The 19,983-nt window shown below is 44.1% G+C and overlaps 1 protein-coding gene across 2 annotated transcripts in view; it reads left to right on the forward strand.

Moving 5' to 3' along the window:
• Window positions 1-19,927, forward strand: part of C8H1orf21 (chromosome 8 C1orf21 homolog) — a 118,122-nt gene extending 98,195 nt beyond the window's left edge. For both annotated transcript variants that reach the window (XM_063343992.1, XM_063343991.1), the window contains 3 exons: window positions 5,891-5,967; window positions 9,093-9,153; window positions 19,162-19,927. In XM_063343992.1, the coding sequence (XP_063200062.1) occupies window positions 5,891-5,967; window positions 9,093-9,153; window positions 19,162-19,200 (177 nt within the window). In that variant the 3' untranslated portion in view covers window positions 19,201-19,927. The remainder of the gene's footprint in view (window positions 1-5,890; window positions 5,968-9,092; window positions 9,154-19,161) is intronic.
• Window positions 19,928-19,983: the final 56 nt, after the last annotated feature.

The raw sequence follows: 19,983 nt of genomic DNA on the forward strand, positions 1-19,983 counted from the left end.
CTTTCCTGGTATTTGGTTACTTGACAGAATTAATTGGAATTACCGTCACCAATTAGTCCAGACTTTCTAATATTCACTGGGAGGGAGAAGGAGCTGAAAAGCTGATGCGGAAGTTAAAAAAAATTGCAGATACTAGATATAGTAAATATTAATGCCCTTTGAAAACCCTTTAGCGGTAGTGGTGGGAATTTCCCCTCTTTTTTTTTTTTTTTTTTTCCCCTGCTCTTTAATGACATTCTTCATCGAAGCTCAAAGACTTTGGCTGAGGGCGAACTATATTTAGATACTGCAAGAGAGGTCCTGCGGCTCTCTCCAGAGGGAGCTTTTTCCTTCCTCTTCCTTTTTTTTTTTTTTTTTTTTTAGTTTCTTTTTTCCCCAACTTTACGCTTCTGTTGGATTTTTTTCAGATATTTTGAGATCCTACAGCTTGAGTTGAGTGTAGTGGGCACGTTAGGTGTTCTTCTAATAATCCTTCCCCTGCCTCCCCCTCAGTTTTTAACATCTCAAAGGCATTTAAAAAAGCAACTAGAAATCAGTAATTGCACCAGTTCATCTTTCTTTCAGCCAAATATGCAAACAGCTGATCCAAGAAAAAGAAGCAGGCCAAGTGGCAACCTGAATAGGAGGAAGCAGGTGACCTCAGATTAGATGTCCTTGGAGGGGGAGCTCAATATCAGAGAGCCAGTGGGGCAAGTTTGTTCCCCTGGCTCCAGCCAGTGCCCCACACTGCAAGGATGTGGTTTGCTTACTCCCTTGGAGGGGTAAATTAGGGTCCATTTAAACTGCTCTAGAGTTTGTAGCATGTTCTCAGCTAGTGCCTGTTTTCTTTTTTCTCAGTCTCCACATTCATCCAGTTCCTTGTAATCCATACTCTTCTGTAGCATCATTTTGTTATTCTCACTCGCACTTGCCCTGAATTTCTATGTTGGCTTCTTTGGTGGATTATCTAAGCCTGGTGAAGGATCTCCATGGTTGGATTTACTCTGTACAGGCACAACAAGCATTTCTCTTTTGTGTTTTGAATGCCTGGCTCAAAGCCACCTTGCACTCAGTTGAAAGACCCTTACTGACTTTAGGCCAGATCTTGCTGAGCAAGATGCATAGGTGTATGCGTGCATGTATGTATGACTTATTTTGGAAAGGTAGAAGGTCCTTCTCATGACTGTGATGGTAATGTCTTTCTTTGGTGTCTTCTTACCATGAGCATCTATTTCTTTGTCTCTCTTTGCATGTATGCCATGAAGGTTAAAGTCATTACTAAGCCCTGGCTTTAGCGTCTGGTGTATATTTTGGCACGGATGTGCATCTAGAGCACTCTGTCCAGTGATTGGTGTGTGCAACCCAAGCCCGCACAGGCACCCACCTCCACCATCAGATGAGTCCGTGATTTTCATCATGCCTCATGCATAGGATCCCAAGAGGAGGAGGAGGAGGAGGAGGGTGGGCTCTGTGTGTTACCACTGTCCAATGCTCACACTCCATACCATGCCCTGCCTCATCACCAAGTGTGCCCTAGACCCCATATACGCATTATGGCAGGGATAGTGTGATTCTTCTGATGAAACTGGATCCAAGACTCGTTTTCTTTGACCAGCATCTGAGATTTTTCAATGCTCCATTTGCCCCTTCGTTATAAAGTTACCCTAAATAAGGCAGTTTATGTGGTAGTTAAGGTGGTTGCTTCCAGGTAGCTAGAGAAAGAAGAAAGAGGCTCTCTTCCTGCCAAATAATAATTCAAAAAAATAAATGCTCATGTATGTATAAAGCAAGGAAACTTGAGTAAAATCTCATAGGTCAGTACTTCTCCCTTGTTCACCCTGATGCATCAAAACAGTCCATGTAGAAATATTACTACCTGAGGCTGGTCCCCGTTACTGGGGGAGGTAAAAAGTGCTGGGCTGGCATATTGGAATTTTACATCTCATCTTTCATGCCATTTCGAGCTGATGCATTTGGTTTCCTTCTTTCAGATATGATTTTTTTAAAGAGTAGTTTATGGTATAAAAAAGAAAATAAGTACTTCATTTTTCCCCTAAATGATTTTAATGATCAATTACGTGGCTCCAGAAAGCAGTTTGAAAGGCGCTGTGGGCTCCTTTGAAGAAAAGTGTCATCTTGATATAAATCAGGAATATTATTTTATAAATGTTTGAATAGCTATAAACTACCAATATTGAGTAAAATGTGATCACTGTCTGGAGAGACCATTGATGGTTTCTATCAACTTAAATATATTTTAGTACCAAATCTAGAGCCACAATCTTGTAAACGATACCAGTTTGGGGGAATGTGCCACTTTCAAACATCGGTGGCTCCAAGATACTGTTGCAAGTTGGATACTTCAGCCTTTTCCAAATTAAACAAAAAACAGCCTTTAAACTAAGAACCCCATTTTACTCACACTAGTTTTTACTGTCTTGGGGGGGTGTGTGTCCCCATTTGGTTGTGCATTTGTTTAATGATTGTAACTTTAGTGGAAAAACAATTAAAGGTCAAAATGTGACTGTAAGTTAATGAAAATTAGCCATTAGATTAGGTAGAAAAAATGCTGCTATCATCTTTTAATTGATTTCTTCCTGGCCAATTTAATCAATTTTTTAAAAAATGCATAAAATAATGTATAGTCTTTTTATAAAGTAAGTTAGCAGTTAGGGAAGCAGCTCTTAAAAATCATCCCTTCTCTAGTAAGCCGTGAGTGTTGAGAGAGTTGAGAAGAAGCGCTATTAGCAGCGTACCTGAGTCCATCTGTGGCCATCTTACGAAGAAGCAAAATACTTCAAATTAAGTTCATATGTCTCTAGAAAAGGGTTTGTAAGAGGAGAAGCATCAAGGGAAATGTTGACAGATATTTAATTATAATGGCAGTAGTGGCTGTTGCTGTGTTAATAGCATCTGGCAGCAGAGTCACCGCCATCTGTTAGTGCCCTGAAACTCAGATACAGTGCATCCTTTATGGAGGAATTAACAATAATTAACGAATCTATCAAATGAAATCACCTTGATTGGATGACAGTTTTACCTTGATAATGATTAACTGCAAAATAATGGGGAGTAAAATGTCCGACGTTCTCCTTTTTACTATAGACAAGCTAATGCCGCTCTCCAGGTACGGCATCCCAGAGGGTTTGCTTTTAAGCATGTGGAGTGAGACATCGTTTAGTGCATCTCTGTTAAATAATCCTTATAAGCAGAGCTAGACCAAAACCCAACTTTGGCATCTTAATTTCTATTTGCAACAGATTAGTACGCTAAAACCAGTTGCAGTTCTGTTGAGACGTGGTAACTTATTTAATGTTAAATAAAGGAGCAAATGAGGTTAGCCTGACAGAAGTGACCCTTCGGCCAAAGTCTAGCCAGTCTGGAAGAGCAATCTGACTGTGCTAAAGCATCGCGGGTTTCTTCGTAAGCTCAACGTTAGAATCCAAACTGTTAATTTCTGATAAATCGGTTTGTCTTCAAAATGATGGGGGACAAATATTCTATTTGTATTTGGAAGAATTATCTTTTAATATCTATTTTTATCAAAGCCAGTATTTTGGTCAATGTAATGAAATATCACTGCTGAAAATAATAGCTATAAACAGAGCAACGAGCCAACTCAAGGCCTGGTTGGGTTTTATTTTTCTCTTAACTCCAATTTTTCTGTTTGTTCCTGCTGAGCAACAGATGGAGAAGGTGGCACACTCTGATTAAGTAGAAGAATTGTAAGTAATAGGTAATTGAGGTGTGTTAATTATCGGAAGCAATAGGAGGGGAAAGAGTAAATTTTGTGATCTTGAAGTTAAGTAAACTGGAATTTTATTTCCGTCTTCCTGTGTGAGTCAGTTAATATTCTAATATTGCTGTGGGACCCTCAGAGAGAAGGCAACAGATATTTCCCTTGTGTGTTTCTGTTTGTTCCTAAGTGACAGAAGTTTCTTTAGGCTGGGGTTTGTGCTGATTCCAGCCACTGATAGAGCTGCACTGATGCCAAACCACAAGTGGAGGTGTGGAAAGCTGGGTTTGTGCTGCTGTGATTTATCACAGCTTCCGACACAGGAGCTGTACATCAGAGCTCCCCTCCTCTTGTAATTGAGGCAGTGGATTCACAGCAGGGCTTTTGGTGGGGAGAGGTCTGTGCCTTCAGAGTTGACAGTATGCAGAGACAGAAGATAGCCTGAAATTCACCTTGTGTTGCAGTAGGTGGGCAGGAGGTGCTGCGCTGCAGAATGTACCTGCTGCTGGACCATCCAGATGTGCCATCCCAGATGTGTAGTGGGGATCATTCCCTGTTTCTGCCTCTGTGTTTCGGCAAACAAACTGGCAGAGCAGATTGAGGATAAAGGCTCACCTGGTGCATGAGGTTGGGATTTAGCCGATTTCTGGTTTGGGTGTCTTCTCCATGAGACCTATCCCTCTCTTTTTATTTTGCTGGACAGTTGTGTGAGTCGTACATCAGCTCATAGGAGTTGTATGACTATGTACATGCATGTTCACCACACGCAACATGCATGTACATAGTCATCCCCAGTTAACACTGTTAAAATGAGAAGATGCTTTGAAAGCAAGTGGTTCCATCTGCTGCTGCTTTGGCTTGACATCATGGGCAGGCAGCGGCTGGTGTGATGTAACAAACATACCGAGATGTTTCTGAAGGCTTGGAAGAAAGGCTTGTTTCTCTCTCACTGTTATTTTCATGCAAGACACAGTTTTCTGTTTAGAAGGCTTAGAAGATACGCATTAAGCAGTGTTAAATATGCTGAGGCAGTTGATGTTTACAGCCCTTGTAGAATTATTCATTAAAATATTAACTGCTAGACAGCCTATTTTTTTTTAAATTCAATGATTTATTAGCCCTCTTAAAAATCATGTTGTGTGATTCAGACATTCAGAGGCTAAATAAGACAAAACAAAGCTACCAAAATTACCCACAAAAGCACTAATTCTTGGGTTTACATTTCTTAAATTGCCACGGGCATGACGTGCCTAAGAAATTCAGATGGATTTGTGGAGCGGGTGAGCTGTAAGATTTGACTCAGCTCTCTCCCATCTGCACCAACAGCTTTCTCCAACACGCAGCGCTGGGAGGATCTGGAAGGGGCCGTATCCTTCTCCAGGTTTTTGCAGGCAATAGATACATGTGTGCACTAAGCTTTGCTTTACGGAAACTTTTGGCATGAGGAGAAGATGTTACCTTGAAGTGCTGGCTCTCAACTAAACTCAATTTCCCTCCCCATGCCTTTTTTAAGATGTTTTTAATGGCTCTGGTCCTCTGTGGAGGACATGGTTGTGTTCTTGTCTGTGAACATAGCTGGGTTTGCTTCTTTGGGCCCCTGGCGTCCAATTTTCTGGCTGAGCAGGTCAAGTCTGCCATTAAACACTGGTGTGTTTAATGTATGCTTTCTCCCACATACAATTTTCAACGTGATGCTCACGTTGCTCAAGTTGCTCACCTCTGTTCTGAGCAAGCCTACAGGTCTGGAGTGACTCTGGGGCTCTGCCTTCCCAGTGCTTTGCCTTGCTTTGTTACAGGTGCCAATTAATGTTATCATCAACAGGACTCTGAGGAGCCCAGCCGCAGCTGCACACCTCGTTTTCCATGGACCACTTGAGAGTTACTAGTCAGTGTGGTGTTTGATCACTACACGTCCAGGGCCGGATTTCACCCAGTGGCCTGGAGACAATCCCCCAGGCCACCGAGTCCGTGACATTTAAAAATACCCACCCAGGGTCATTGCATCAATTGTGTTGCCTTTAATTTCATTTTTGATGAACTTTTCTCATTCGGTTGTGCAGGTAGAAGAGCCTGAAGCCATCAGAGTGTGACACCATGATGACAAATGCTTGTCGCGCTTTGTGTGTTTCATATATACTGATGGTCTCTCTGTTGTGTGTTTTTTGTGTGTTTCAGGAAAAAAGTGCCAGTTCAAATGTAAGACTTAAATCTAATAAAGAGATCCCAGGATTAGTACATCAACCCAGAGCAAAGTAAGTTCAATTTATTATTTTGTTTTAATAGTAATAAAAATAAACACAGGATTAAGCAGTATCTGTGAGATTCCCAATTATGGCCTAGAGAAAACCAGTTGGTGTTTCCAGCAACCCTAAAACAGTACCCAATTTAAATAAAATAGGTAAGGTCACCTGTGTCCTGGTACCAGTGACACAGCTGGGCAGCACTTGTGCTGGCATCCCTGCAGCATGCTGTCCTTTGCACAGCTAAAATGCAGGACTTAAAAATGTGTGAGATGTATCTTCCCGTGCCTTATAGGAGTACCACACTGCATTATTTCTCAGCTTTCCATACAATTTACACGTAAACAACATTGGATATGCACTAGTGTTCTTAAGTGCTATTAGTTAAGTTCCCAGGAAGGTTTTTGCTAGCTCTTGATTTAGTTTAGCAGCTATACTGCCTGAGATTAGGAATGGTAAACTTTGTCCGTTTAAAACAGTCAATTTGTTTCTTAAAACGAGGGTTTCGTGTAGCTGAGAGTTTCTCCACCCTTGGCTCGCAGTTCTGTGCTGTGCCCTGGCTGACATCAGTCAGCGTTACATAGGCCATGAAACACGTCACTCCTGTGACAGAGCTGGTTATTGATATTAGTAACTCGTTTCTTACCTAAATCACTGTTATATTTTAATCACTAATTAGATTGAAAATAACAGATTACATGGAGCTATATATTGGGTTCGTAACAAAGTGATAAAGCTTTGCTATTGGATTTTGAACAGTAGTGGACCTGCTGTTCTTTATGCTGTGACTTCAGGGCACTTATTAACTTAAACTTGCTGCATACCAAGTGCATCGTACACAGTTTCCAGCCTAGAAACTTCAGTAATTTCCTAATGAGCTGACAGTATAATTTATCCTCCTTTCAAAAGGAAAAATCGAGTGCTTCAGATGTAATTGCAAAAAAGTTCACAGTAGGGAGGTGGAGGTTAAAATCACCCTTCAGGAAAGCTGTACTTCATTATTATGGCTTGGTCCTTCCCAGACGGGTCAGATATGTATTTAAGATGCTCTAACAGGAGGCTAATCAGCCTGGGCTAAAAAAGGGTCATTTCTTTTGACGGATCATCTCTTGTAGTGTGTTTATCTGTTCTGGTGCGTGGGGTTGGGCTGGCCATTCTTTCGTCAAACTCTGATTTTAAAAGTCCCCACAGAAATCAGAACTGACCTTCATTCACCAAAAAGCCTAAAGACATTGCATTGGCAGAGGTTTCTGTCAGTCCTGCAAAAATAAGGAAAATTTTCAGAGAGTTAGGAACCTAACATTGGGTTGTTGGGTGAAACCTCTGCTGTTTGCCCAAGCCCTTGCTCTTTACCCAACATAGCATTGGATTTCTGTTTATGAATTGGCTGCATGTGTTTGAGTTGCTAATCACCAAGTCAGCACATATCTGTTATCATGTGCAATTTTTTTTTAAGTTTATCATCTGAAAACCTTGCTAATTCTGACTGCAAGGCAGGGGGTGTTGGCATTATGTGGAAAAGGGCAACTCAGCTAAAAGAGCAGAAATTAATAGATAAATCATTAGACACATCTTGTAGGACTGTTCCTGTAGAAGTGTTACTTCAAAACAAAACATGGACCATGTTCCAAGTTATAAGTTCATGTACATTGAAGGGAGCTTTAAAATGTCAGCTGTAAAAGTAAGATTGAGGGCGCTTCTCTTTTGTAGGAGGATTTAGAAACTGGACCTATGATGTTGCAAAGGCAAGAATAAGTTTCTAGTGCTTCTCTACCCAGAAGGGGCTGTACTGCCTTAAAGCCCCACCCCGAGAGACCTGAATATGCATGTGACAGGGTCCGCTGACCCAAAGAAGCATTTTTTTTCTCCATCTCAGGTGGAAGTGGGAACCTGAGGGACAGGCAGACAGCTGGGGACAAAAACACCCACAGTCACTGAAAGGTGAATTGTTCCCTTTCCTGACTTACCAGCTTTAGGTTTTAATGGCATTTCTGAGACCTTCTCTTCTGAACTGAACCTTCATTTATGTCCAGCATAAGCAAATCATTGTATACGTTCATCCTGATAGCAACTGAAATATGAATGCTAAGCTTTGTAGGAAAGTGCAGTGTGTTGTTGGACACTTGGGCAAAGTATTAACTCATTACAGCTGAAGGGATCACAGCACGGAAGAGGAGCCTGGGGTGGGAATTCAGCAAGCTGAACCAGCTTTTAGTGTTGGAGAAAATCTCCAAGAGCTGTGTGTCCTTCTAACTGTTTGGCATTGCTGTTAACGCTGGCACCAGTCTCTCATCCTTCCTTTTTCGCATCCTTTTTTGTCCCGCTTTGAGTTTCTGGCACATTTCTCCAGCCCCAGTGGGCCCAGGCACTCCTTCCTGCTGTGGGTCCAGAGGATGCTCCAGTTCTACCTCCCCTGAGGGATATCACTATTTCAGGAAGGAGGCTCTTACCACCCCCTGACATAACTAAAGCAGACACACCCCAAGTACCGTCTGCCATGCATCCTCCTCTTTGTCTCCTCATCCTCTCCTTTGTGTCCCACCTTCCTGGATTTTTAGTTTGCAGATCCCCCTTGGGGAAGGGCATGTTGTGCCACCATCAGCGTCTTACAGACAACAAGTAAGAGCCTTTTCCAGCCCTCTTCACTAATGCAAAATCGTATCACTAACTCCTCTGCCTCTTGGGGCTGCAGAATCAACTGAAGTGAATAGTCTGCTGGATCCATTCAGGGAGCAGTAAGGACCACCTGGCCGGGAGGGGAAGGACCAGCCTGAGCTTGTAGACGTGCCTGGGTGTTGTTGGGTCCCTCGCTGTACCAAGGAAAGGTAGCAGGCTATTCAGTTTCTGCAGCCTGCCTGGAAAAGGGAATAGTCTCCTCTGGATGCACATGGGTCCTAGGTACCATCCCAAGTGTAGCATGCATATGCAGAACCAAATGCAATAATTTTTCTGTAGGCAAAACAGAAAAAGAAAAAAATTTATTAAAAAAATTATCATTGTAGTCATTGTATGAAGTGATTTATTTTTCACAGTGGTAAAAACTTACAGCTGGGTCCCTCAGCGACTCTGAACTGCAGTATTGGTATTTAAAATGGAAGAAATCCTGTCGGTACTGATACTCTTCCTTTGCCTTTCAGCATGCACATCTCTGAAAGCCAACAAGAATTCTTCAGAATGCTTGATGAAAAAATTGAAAAGGTAAGAAACAATACAGCAAACACACGTTTTCACTCAGGGGTTGGACACACAGGTTTCTGGGCTCCCTGGGGAGGACAACTGGACCCTGTCTGTTGCAGCACTCCACATTCTCCAGTACTTGGAGAGACTCTGGTCCCAGGTACCCCTTACCGCTCGTGGGTTAGATAGTTCAAGCGTAAAGGTGACCAGAAAGGTAAAGAGGTTGCAGGAGTTATTGGAAAGAAACCTTTGTTTTGTGGAAATATCACCGGTCTAGGATAAATGGCAAATTAACTCAACACAAATGTTCAGGATATACATGGACTGCTGGATAAAGGAGAAGAGCAAAGTGGGGATTTTTGCCCTTAGTGATTTGATCTTTCATTTAATCTTGGTGAGAGACAACAGGAATCTTAATGCCAGTAGTATCTGGGATACCCTGCTTATTTCTTGCTGAATCTCTTCAAAATAGCTCCCAGCTCCAAAGGTTATGGGTTGTGTAGCTGTATGTAGGGATAACCCTGCCTCAGGACCTACGCTGAGTAAAATAATGATGCTGGAGACATTTTGAGGAAGTGGGTGAATGGTTCATTGCATATCTCATTGTCTTCATAGCAGCTTTCAAGTGTTTCACAAGTCTTTTAAATGAGAATCCCAGCTTTGAGCAACCTGGTCTAGCAGGAGGTGTCCCTGCCCATGGCAGGGGGCTTAAAACTAGATGATCTTTAAGATCCCTTCCAACTCTAACCATTCTGTGATTCTATGAGATAGTAGTGAATAATTGTACCACAACATAGATGGGATTCTGAGACTTGAGGAATTAAGTGGCTTTGGATCAAGTCTAGAACATAAGCCCAAAGCAAGATCTCAGCTTTTGCTTACACTCACCAGTGTACTCTTTACACTTCATATTTTGAAGTGGGGTATCTTATTTAATACTTGGTATTAACTATTTGATTTCCCAATTGGAATAAAGTAATTTGTATTCCCAAGTTGTAGTTTTGGGTTGCAGAGTAGGAGGGAAATTTTTATGTGGATGACTGAACATTTGCCATTTTTGCCAGCACTCTTGGTCTTAGGAGTTAGAGTGCTGCAGTGGGTTAATCTCTTATTTGTCCTAAGCAACAAATTTACTACACTGCTCTTAAAAAAACCCAACAAAACAAACAAAAAACATTTGGTGAAAGCAAAACATTAGATAAAGCGGAAGAGTAGAAGTGAGCAGGAGTTTGCAGATTCTTGAGAAGAGTATTTCTATACCATTGTTTCACAGGTGACAGTTAAGGTTTTACTTAACCTCTATGCATTTAAAAGTAGAATTTCTACATATCCGTAATACATCTACAGGTCCTTTGAATAAATGCATTCACTCTGTAAATATTTAGATGCTTTTCTGGACATCATCACCTTCTGTAATGTCAAACACAGAATCTCCAGTGAAATGGATTTTCCAAAGGTCTATTTTATCTACAGAGCAGACCATCTGATGGCTGTATCTAATTATGAATTGAGGTTAGTTTTTGTTTTCGAGATCTGTTTTCAGGACAGTAATACCGCTCATTCACCAGCTGCCACACTGAGATGCAGTTGACCGTGTCTCCTCACTGTTTGGACTATGCTCTCAGATGCTTGCATGTGTTCTCCCCGGCTCTTGTACTAATTTATCTTCTAGATCAGGAGATTGCCTATTTAGAGGAAATACACAGTTTTATCTGTCAAAGAGAGAAAGACAGCTCCCGTGCATTTCAAGCTGCTGACAGTTGATGAGATTAGCAGGGGTTAATACGCAGCTGAGCATGGGATTTGCTTTCTCTGGGGACCTCCTATGCCTGAGGAAACAGTCTTCCTAAGAGAAGTTTTGGGGTTTTTAATTAATCTTTGCCCACAATACGTTGGTTTTCTGCCACAAGTTTATCTGCCACAAGTGCCAAAAAGATCGGAAGATAAGAGGGGTTTTGTTTGATCCCTAAATAGCATTTTGAGTCCCTTCTCCAGGAAAATGAAGGACAGCAGTCGAACAATTAAAAGAATTACATCACCGAGCAGCTCACCAGTCACAGCTTGAAATAGCCTGCAGAAGTGTGGGACATTGCCTATTGTTGTTGAGGTCCCAAAACATGTTGGAATGGTCACTTGGTGACTGTGAGTAGCATTGGATTTGTCCATCACTGACTCCCTGGGCTGTGTCTATAGTCAGAAGCAAAACATCCCTCAACTTGTGTTGAAGTCCCAAGGGGTGTTGGGTCATCTGATACAAATGAGTAACAACAGCTCTAACGTGTGTGCTGCGAATTAGAGAGGAAAATTAAATGTGCATTTTGGACTCAGGAAAACGATTAAATGGACAGGAAGGTCAGCTAAAATAACATTTGTGCAATCAAAGTGTGAAATGGAAAGAACACTGGCTGATGTTTTAGCAACTGAAAATATGAAGTATTTATGAACCCTGGAGATCAAAAAAAAGACATAATGAAGTGGTCTGGAGAATTTCTCTAGAAGTCTCCCTCCTGTCAGTACCCAGCACGCGCTGCTGGCTGCCTGTGCGGGCACAGTGCGGCTGAACTGTGTTCTGCAAATGCCACCCAAAGGTAAAAACCAGAATGCCAGCCGCAACGCATGGAGCTTCTGTCTACCAAAATTCAGTGTCAAAACACTGTGAGGCATTCAGAGGGAGACATCTGTTCGGATCTCTGCGTGAGTGGCTGTCCCTGCTCACAGAGCTAGAGCTGAACTTGCATGTATGACACTGCCTGTGATTATGGTAATGCAATTCAGAGGGTTTGTTGGAAGGAAGAAATACTGAAATGAAGGCTCAGCACTGAATGCTGAGGTAGCACTGAGAGTGTAAAAGTCAGCCCCGCAAGTAGGGTTAGATGTTTGTTCCGCTGGAGACAAGCCAGTCATTTCAGAGGCACCAGAATTTGAGCTTAAAAAACCCCAAAACCTGATGAGAAGCCAGAGTTAGAAAGTTATGTAGGAGGCTGGGAGTAGCTGGGTAGAGTTAAGCAGTCGACAGCACAAGAAACAGTAGTTATATGTCATACCTAGATGTCATATACATATATATGACAGACCACAGAGTGCTTCTCGTGATGGTGTTTCCATGGCATAGCAACATGCATCCAGACAGATAGGAACCAGGCGATTAAAAGGTTGAACAGATCTCGGTGCAGCTGTAGGATGGTCCTCAGCTGGTGGGATGCTGCTGTACTGGCAGAGGGTGAGCACAGCTTCGGCACTACACCAAGGCTGGATGTGCACTACACCAAGGCTGGATGTGCACTGCACCAGGAGAGAAAAGGGAAAAGAAAGCCCAAGTCACCTGTGAGCAGCACGAGGCCCGAGAGCTGTGGCAAAACCTGTCTCAGAAATGCTCCCGACATCTGCCAGCCCCTGCAGCCAGTCCTCTTGGGGCTTGCCACAAGTTACTGTGAGTAGAGTCATGGGCTTTACTTTTGGAGGCAAACAGGCACACACATACAAAGAGTTTGGGAAGAAAATGGAGCAGAGACAGGCAGCTTGCCTGGTGACAGCGTTTTCATCTTTTTTTGAAAATTGAGCTTGCCTGAAGCCATATAAATATATTTCAGCCGAGGATGAGCAACAGGTAATAGCAGCAATTAAGCTTGAGGAGAGACCCCCCACAGAGTAAATCAGAAAGATGTGGGTCAGAGGTGTGAGTGATTTGCTTGAGCTGAGAAATCAAAGCAGAAATATGACTTTGGAAACCCAAGAAGGAAGCGGAGAGCGACTGACACATCCATCCTAAAATGAAGGCGGCAGCCACTGGATAAATCCGAGATCTGCTCTCTGGTGCCTACAAGAGGAGAAATGGGCCCCACCAGCCAAGCTGGGACGGGGAAAGTCGCTGCACTCATCACGGTGTGATAAATCTGGTTTTGAAATACCATCTCTGATTAAGAAGATAGAAATGTGTGCTGGTAACAGCATCCCTGTCTGCGTGACACCTGCTGTCTTCTGCTGGCTGCAGTGAGAAACTGTCACAAAACTAGGCCGTTTGTATTGATATTCAGGCAAATAAATTGGTTACCTGGGTTCTCACTAATCCAATAGTGCAAGGGCTAATTTAGTCAGATACTGTATATGGACTCACAAAGAGTGAAATTCTCCAGCCTTTGGATTTGGATTTTTTTCTTCCTACATCTCATTTGAACCCTGATTGCACAGGACCACACGCAAACTTCCTTACCCCCTAAAAAGAAACCCCATTAATTGAACAGGACAACTCAGAGCAGAGAGTTAATCCTGCGCACAGTCTTTGCAGGCTTAAGTCCATAGAATTGAGGGAGCTCTGTCCCACCAGGCTTTCAGGCTTGCATGAAAATATGAAATAAAAGCAAAATCAAAAGCTGTGACGTATAAAATGTTGAACGTGGAAAATTTACCCCATTTAGCACCTGCTAGCGAAAATGTCTTGATGATGGCTATCACAGAAAATGGTCTGAAAAATGACTGCTTTATCTGAATCCCACATACAGAGCAGTAGAACGATCATCAGAAATTATCTCTTTTAAGTATATATTATTACTGCAGGCCGTGGCACAGTGTGTAGGCAGCTGTCTTACTGTAGGAAAAAATACCAAGGCTGAGGTACAATTGAGCGGTTGACAAGCAGTTTCTAGGATTACATGTGGGGATTGTACCCCGAGAAGAGAAGCATCTCTGGCTTTATGGTTTTAAAAAAAAAAAAAAAAGCAAACCAAACAAAAAACCCCTCAACCAATCCAGGTAAGCTGTTCCAGAGGAAATTATTACCCGTCCCATCATCGTAAGTTGTTTCCTACATGGCTACATGTAGCAGTGGCTTATAAAAAATAACGACAATGCAAATATGCTCATGGCAAAAAAAAAAGAGGTTAAAACATGTCATGGCACATGAAAATGTCTTGCTGTGAACTCTTATGGGGCCAGTGGATACCCCAAGCCCGGGGCATCGTGTTTCTGCTGCCCCAGGGCATGTCACTTTGGGTCAAAAGATAACTGTGTCTTCACCGCTGGTGTCAGGGTGGGTTTGCAGGGGTTTCTCCACTGATCCACACGCCTGGGTGCAGGGAGCCAGGCTGGAGACTACTGTTCTGCTGTTGGATGCCATGGGAGTGATGCCCAGTGGCAACTCGCTTCATCCCCTCGTTAGTATACTGGGCATGAAACGTCGGGGGAAGGCACAATGCAGCCTCTTGTGTCGTATTTAAAGAGTGCTGTTAGAGATTGGGGGGGTTGCTAACTGAAACGTATGCAAGGGCAGAATTATTAGGCTAAAACTCATTAGCAAAGTTGATTGCTCTTAATGACTCTATTGATTTTTCTCTAACGAAATAAGAAATGGACAAAAATTAGCACAGTATACAATTATTTAGTGCCGCCTCCCAGCATTTTCTTCCCGTCCTTTCTGCGAGTGCCGTAAACAAAACCAGATTGATGAAAAGCGTTCCCACCGCAGAGCCAGGCTAACGTTTCCCAGCGCCCACCGTCTCCTCTGAAAGGGGCCCCTGTGTCCTGTGAGCCCTTTCAGCAGCGGCAGAAGAAAGGACTGCTTGGTGCAGCTCATTTCCCTCTCCTGGCCTGCCCGGCCTCCTCTTCCTCCTCTGCTGGCCAGGGCTACACCGAGAGGACGCGGTGCCAGGCTGCAGCGCTGGGGCGGAAGAAGCATCTCCTGAGCTGCCTCCTCTCCCTTGGCAAGGCTGCCAGCCCCACAAAAGCCTATTGAGCCGGGAAGGCTTCTGCATTCGGTCAGCGTGGGGGCTTGTTTATTGGCCTGTCACCCGCAACAATGGGGGAAAGGGCTTTTCCTGTGATTTTTTTTCTTTTTTTTTCTTTTTTTTTTTTGCTCTAAAAGGATATCACCAGCTGTGATGCGTGCCCTGGTAGGGGCATCAAGATGCCCTTTCTAGATGCAACGAGGGGAGAGAGCAGGGGAATGAGCCCTTCTGGTCTGGGTACAAGCAGCAGGAGAGGAGCATGAGGCTTTTTTTTTTTTTTGATTACCTTAAATTCACACTCTTGTGTTAAGGTGTTTCTGTGGGCATCTACAGAAGTTGAAAGTAGGATTTTGAAACTGCAGGGGAGGAAGACGGGGTTTCTTGGGAATTACCTAGACTTGGGTGCACATGTTCCCCTTCCATCTTCATCAGTGTAGTTCATTTACACTCTCAATCATTAAAACTTAACTTAATAGCCCAAGCTATTATGGGCTATTAAAGGATGGCCCATATGTTCCGGTTGTTGCTCTGTTCTTATGGCTTGTCTGGACATGGGAGCCTGCTCTCCTGGGCAGCAGAGGACAGGGTTTGGCCAGCAATCCTGCACCCTCATTTTCCAGCCATGACGTTGCTCTGTTTTGGAGGGTGTTCACCTTCTCTGCTTTCTTCTTTTCCTTCCTGACACACATCTGCTTCCAAAAAAACCCTCACCATCACTTTGGTCTGCACTTGGATACTACCACAGCTCCTCTGCTCACATTGTGCTGCTCATCTGCTGACTGCCGCGTCACGGGGTCGGTATTTCGGTGTGGTTTCTTCAGAAAACCTTAGCAGCAGTGCAAGCTGTTAGCTCACCGTTTCAAGTGGGGTCTTGCCCAGCCCCACCAGTATGATTCCCCATCTCAAGCACAGCAGGCCTCTCACTGATTGCAGCTATCATCTCCTCCAGCATCTGTCAAAGATCTTCTGAAACAACCACGGGGGACAAAAATTGACATTTTAAAGTATTTTGCTGGACTGGGGCTGTGGTGCTTACCAGGACCAAAGCAGCCTTCCCCCTCTGCCGGCGAGGAGGTGGAGACCTCTCCTGCCTTTCTGCCCGAGGAGCACGGAGGAGAAACCCCTGCTTGTTGGATTTACAAGCAGCAGGGAAGGCAGCTTTATTCGTTCTCTGATCTTCCTGAGGAACAGTGACCTTGTTATTACTGATAAAATTTCAATTAGGGAATAAGCTTTAGACAAAAGCTTTTGTCAAAAAAAAAAAAAAAAAAAAAAAGAGTTGTAATTTTTTTGGCTTCCTTGTAGCATGGTTTCTCCCCCTCCTGCTCTTTTTAAGACACTAAATACCCATTGCTGAGTAAGACCTCACTTACCACATGCCCTCCTTCAAGAAGATGCTAAAGCATCTGCTTAACTTTCTGCTCATGAGCTGCTCCAGGGCTGAAATGCTGTTTCCCTTGTGCTTAAACGCTAGTGTGTGCTTAACCCTGCTGAGCTATGCCAGGGCGCTTCAGACCTTGCCGAGCTGAGCCCCTCATGCTTCGTGTTGATGCTGGAATTAAAGGCTGGGCATGTGTTGGTGTGGGACTTCTTTGCATACCAGGGTGGGTGCAGGAGGACATGGAAAACAAGGTGTTCGCTGTCACAGCCGATCCCCCCCTTCCACAAAATCAGCTGCTCCTGACAGAGCAGGGTGGTCCCGCCGGTTGTATCGCAGCCCACCACTGAGAGGGTAAACATGGCCCTTCCTTCTCCTGAAGAAAGAAAAGCAGCATCCTCTTCGCTTGCTATAAAACCCGAGTGAAAGCAAAATCCCTGATTTTGCATGCAAGCTGCCAGCCTGCCGTGCCGTCATTCTGACATTATTCTTGGCATGTAACGAACGCATCCCTTGCCCTGCGTCGCAGCGTGCTCCTGCAGAGAGGGACAGCAGTGGTGAAGACTTCAGCCAGCCACCGAGTGGCTGCGGGAGCCTTTTTTGGTCCCCCCCAGCTCCCTTGCTGTGTCCTCACCCTTCCCATCAGCTGGGAACCCAGCTCTGAAGGATTTCCCTGCAAAAAATACAGCACCCTTGGGCTGCAGCGGGGCTCCTCATCTTGCCGTTGGGTGTTACCGCAATTTGGGTGTCAAACGAGCTGGTTGGGTCGGGGTTGCGGGTGCGTGCCGGGCTCGGTGGGTGGAAGAGCTGCCTGTCACGCTGCAGGAAGGCGTGGGAGGTGTTTCTGGCGTTTCAGGCAGTTCTCACCCTCCTCCTCCTCTTGGCTGTGCCGCTGCTGCCCACGTGCAGTGGGGGAAGGACCAGGCTAGTGGGAAGCTTGGGATGGCAGCCGCTCCCTGCCCACTGGGGACCAAGGGCCACAACCTTGAAGGCCACCTCTGAGGCACGGACACGTCTCCATAAAGAGGGAAATAAAGCACCTGGCTCTCAGCGGCCTTCAGGCGGTGGCTGAGAGGTGGTATTTGCACACTGTGGGAAGGCCTTCTTCAGCACATTACTTTTTAAGCAGTTTCTTAGCATCCTTTTGAGAGGCAAGGCGCTTGGTTGCCACAGAGCAAACCCAGGAGCAGAAGAACGGCAGGAGGAATGGGAGGGAAAAAAATGCAAGACAGCTTTCTTCAGTGTTTTGGGTCCGTTTGAGCCTTTAATAGCACTGATGGCCCCTGGTGCAGAGCGTGGTGGAGAGTGATGGGCCACAGGGCCCCTCTTGAACAGGAGGCTGGGCACCAGGTGAATGAATCTCCTGAAGCGCTCTGAGCCTCAGTGATCAGTCACTACTGGTGGCTTGCACAGCTCTGAAGCATGTTTGACAAAGCCTTTGTCGCCACTGGCTTACTCTCATGGTTTTGTCCAAAAGTACAAACCAGCAGATTTGGACTTTGCTGCAAAGTACTTCGGCATTCCTTCTTTCCGAGTCAAATCTTTTACTTCAAAAAATGTATTTTTTTCTTTCTTTCTGGGTCAGTGATTACTGAATTGAAATTAGGGCTGAGTGATCTCTTGGGCTTTTTTTTAACGGGCTAGGAAAGCCCTTTTACTAATAGTATTGGGCCATGGAGAGCTCCTAAAGCGCTGCACATTCCTGGGTGTGGACCCTCCAGCAAAGCAAGCTCTGCAGTCCCAGCATCATCAGTGGGACATTTTGTGTGTCAGAGGCGTTTTGGAGTCTTTGTTCCCAACATGTACCGCAGCTGTGCGTCCCAAATAAACTGATCACTGCATCAAGAATCATCTCTCCCTTTTCTTTCCTCACTTTTTTCTTTCACCCTCCTCTTCCCAGGCACGACAGTGGCATGTTTTGATTTGTGGGGCAACTGGGTACCCCTTTGGTTAAGTTTCACCCATTTAACCACTGCAGTACTGGTCTCCTCTGCTTACAGGGTGTTGTCGAGCTTTTACACTTTATTACAGGTCTGAGACTATTGTGTTTTTTTCCTTTCCTTCTTCTTCGCCAGCCCTTTTCTCAGCCGCTGGGATTTTCCGTGCAAGCACCCAGGTGACCCACCCAGCACATGGGAAATAGTCCCGAGGTTCAGATATTTGACACGACATTTGAGGTGCTTGTTTTTTGCACTGTACCTCGGGTGGCTTGTGTATTGAAGAGCTCAGCTGCGGCTGTTTCTGCGTAGAGAAACGAGGAGAGCGGGTCCCGTCGGGTCCTCTTTGCAAGAAACAGCCAGCAAGGGACAGGACGTATCTTCTCCAGACCTTCCCGAGGTTAATACACAGATAGATGTTCTGCAAGTCTTGCATTTGGGATGAGATGGAAAGCATAACACAACCGGTCTGTGTTTTGTGAAGCTCGGCCTGTTTTCCCCCATTGTGCAAGTGCGATTTCAATATGAATGGTATCTTTTGCCCTTAGGGTAAAGTCTTGCTGAGGTTATCAGATGAAGTATTCTTCTTCCCAGCAGCTGACTTGCCTTGCTCATAGGATTACGTGCTTCACTGCTTTTGCCTCAGAGATTACGTTTTAGCAACGAACCTATAGCGTTGTGTCCATCAGGGTGTATCTGTACATAAAACAGTTTTGTAAATCAGTTTATTGGATTCCCCACAGAACTCAATATAGGGGATGAAAATGATGAGATTAACAGTGGCAGAAAGGGAAGGGTCTCCTGTCCTGATTTCACGCAAATCTCCCAGAAGTGGTTGGAGCAGTTGTGCAGACTCCATTCCCTATTTTTCAGGTTTCTGAACTTAAATCTACTAAGTTTAGAGAAACGAAATATATCAATAGTACATACTCGATTTATGGTATTCCTCTCTTAAAATAGTCATTTACGAACTGTCCGGCTTTTTTCCTTGCAGGGTCGTGATTATTGTTCAGAAGAGGAGGATGTCACATAGTGCCAATTCTGCCACTCACACCAGGAGTACTACTGTGTAAATAGATTACAACCCAGTCGAGACCTTTTGGAAGTCTTCTAGAACGAACAGCACTACATAACAGAAGAAGATAATTTCCACATTATATGCTCCATTCAGTTACAGTGTTTCTTAATGAACAGATGAGGAATATTGCTAAGAACTCGTAAGGAACTCTTTTTGTTGCTGCTAGTTAAAACTTGTTGCAACTTCTCACTTTTTTCTGTGTCCAGATACGCAGCAAATCCTTAAAGTTAATCCAAAAGACGTTGTTGATTTTATTGAGGCTTCTGGCCTGTTTTCTATCAGATGAGGTAGTGTTATACAAAGCTTCCATAAGTGAACATTCAAGCATCTAAGAAACACCCTTAAGCTGTCTGTCAGTCCGCGGTCGGGCTGGAGTGCTTATCAGTGCTGGTGATTTCAAGCTTTGGAGATGGGGTGTTTTTGCCATGGCAGGCCTTGTTTCTCTGCTGAGAAGAAGCTGAGAAACTATGATCCATTAAAAGCATGTTATCACTGAAATACTGGAAGTGATGCAGGAGCAGGAATTTGTATTTTAAGAGGAAAAAGAGTTTCATTTAATAGGTATCTTAATCAAGGACTAAGCTTGCAGTATTGGCTTTGCTGAGCACGAATGGGAGTGTGATCACAATCATTTTGAATCTCTTTTTTTCTAAGAAAATAAACATTTTACTGTTTTTATGTATTCTTGTCTTTTACCATTCCTACAACACAATGTTTTAAGAGTCTGGGGACAAGGAA

This window comes from Chroicocephalus ridibundus, chromosome 8 (genome assembly GCF_963924245.1).
Source record: "Chroicocephalus ridibundus chromosome 8, bChrRid1.1, whole genome shotgun sequence".
Classification (NCBI taxonomy): domain Eukaryota; kingdom Metazoa; phylum Chordata; class Aves; order Charadriiformes; family Laridae; genus Chroicocephalus; species Chroicocephalus ridibundus.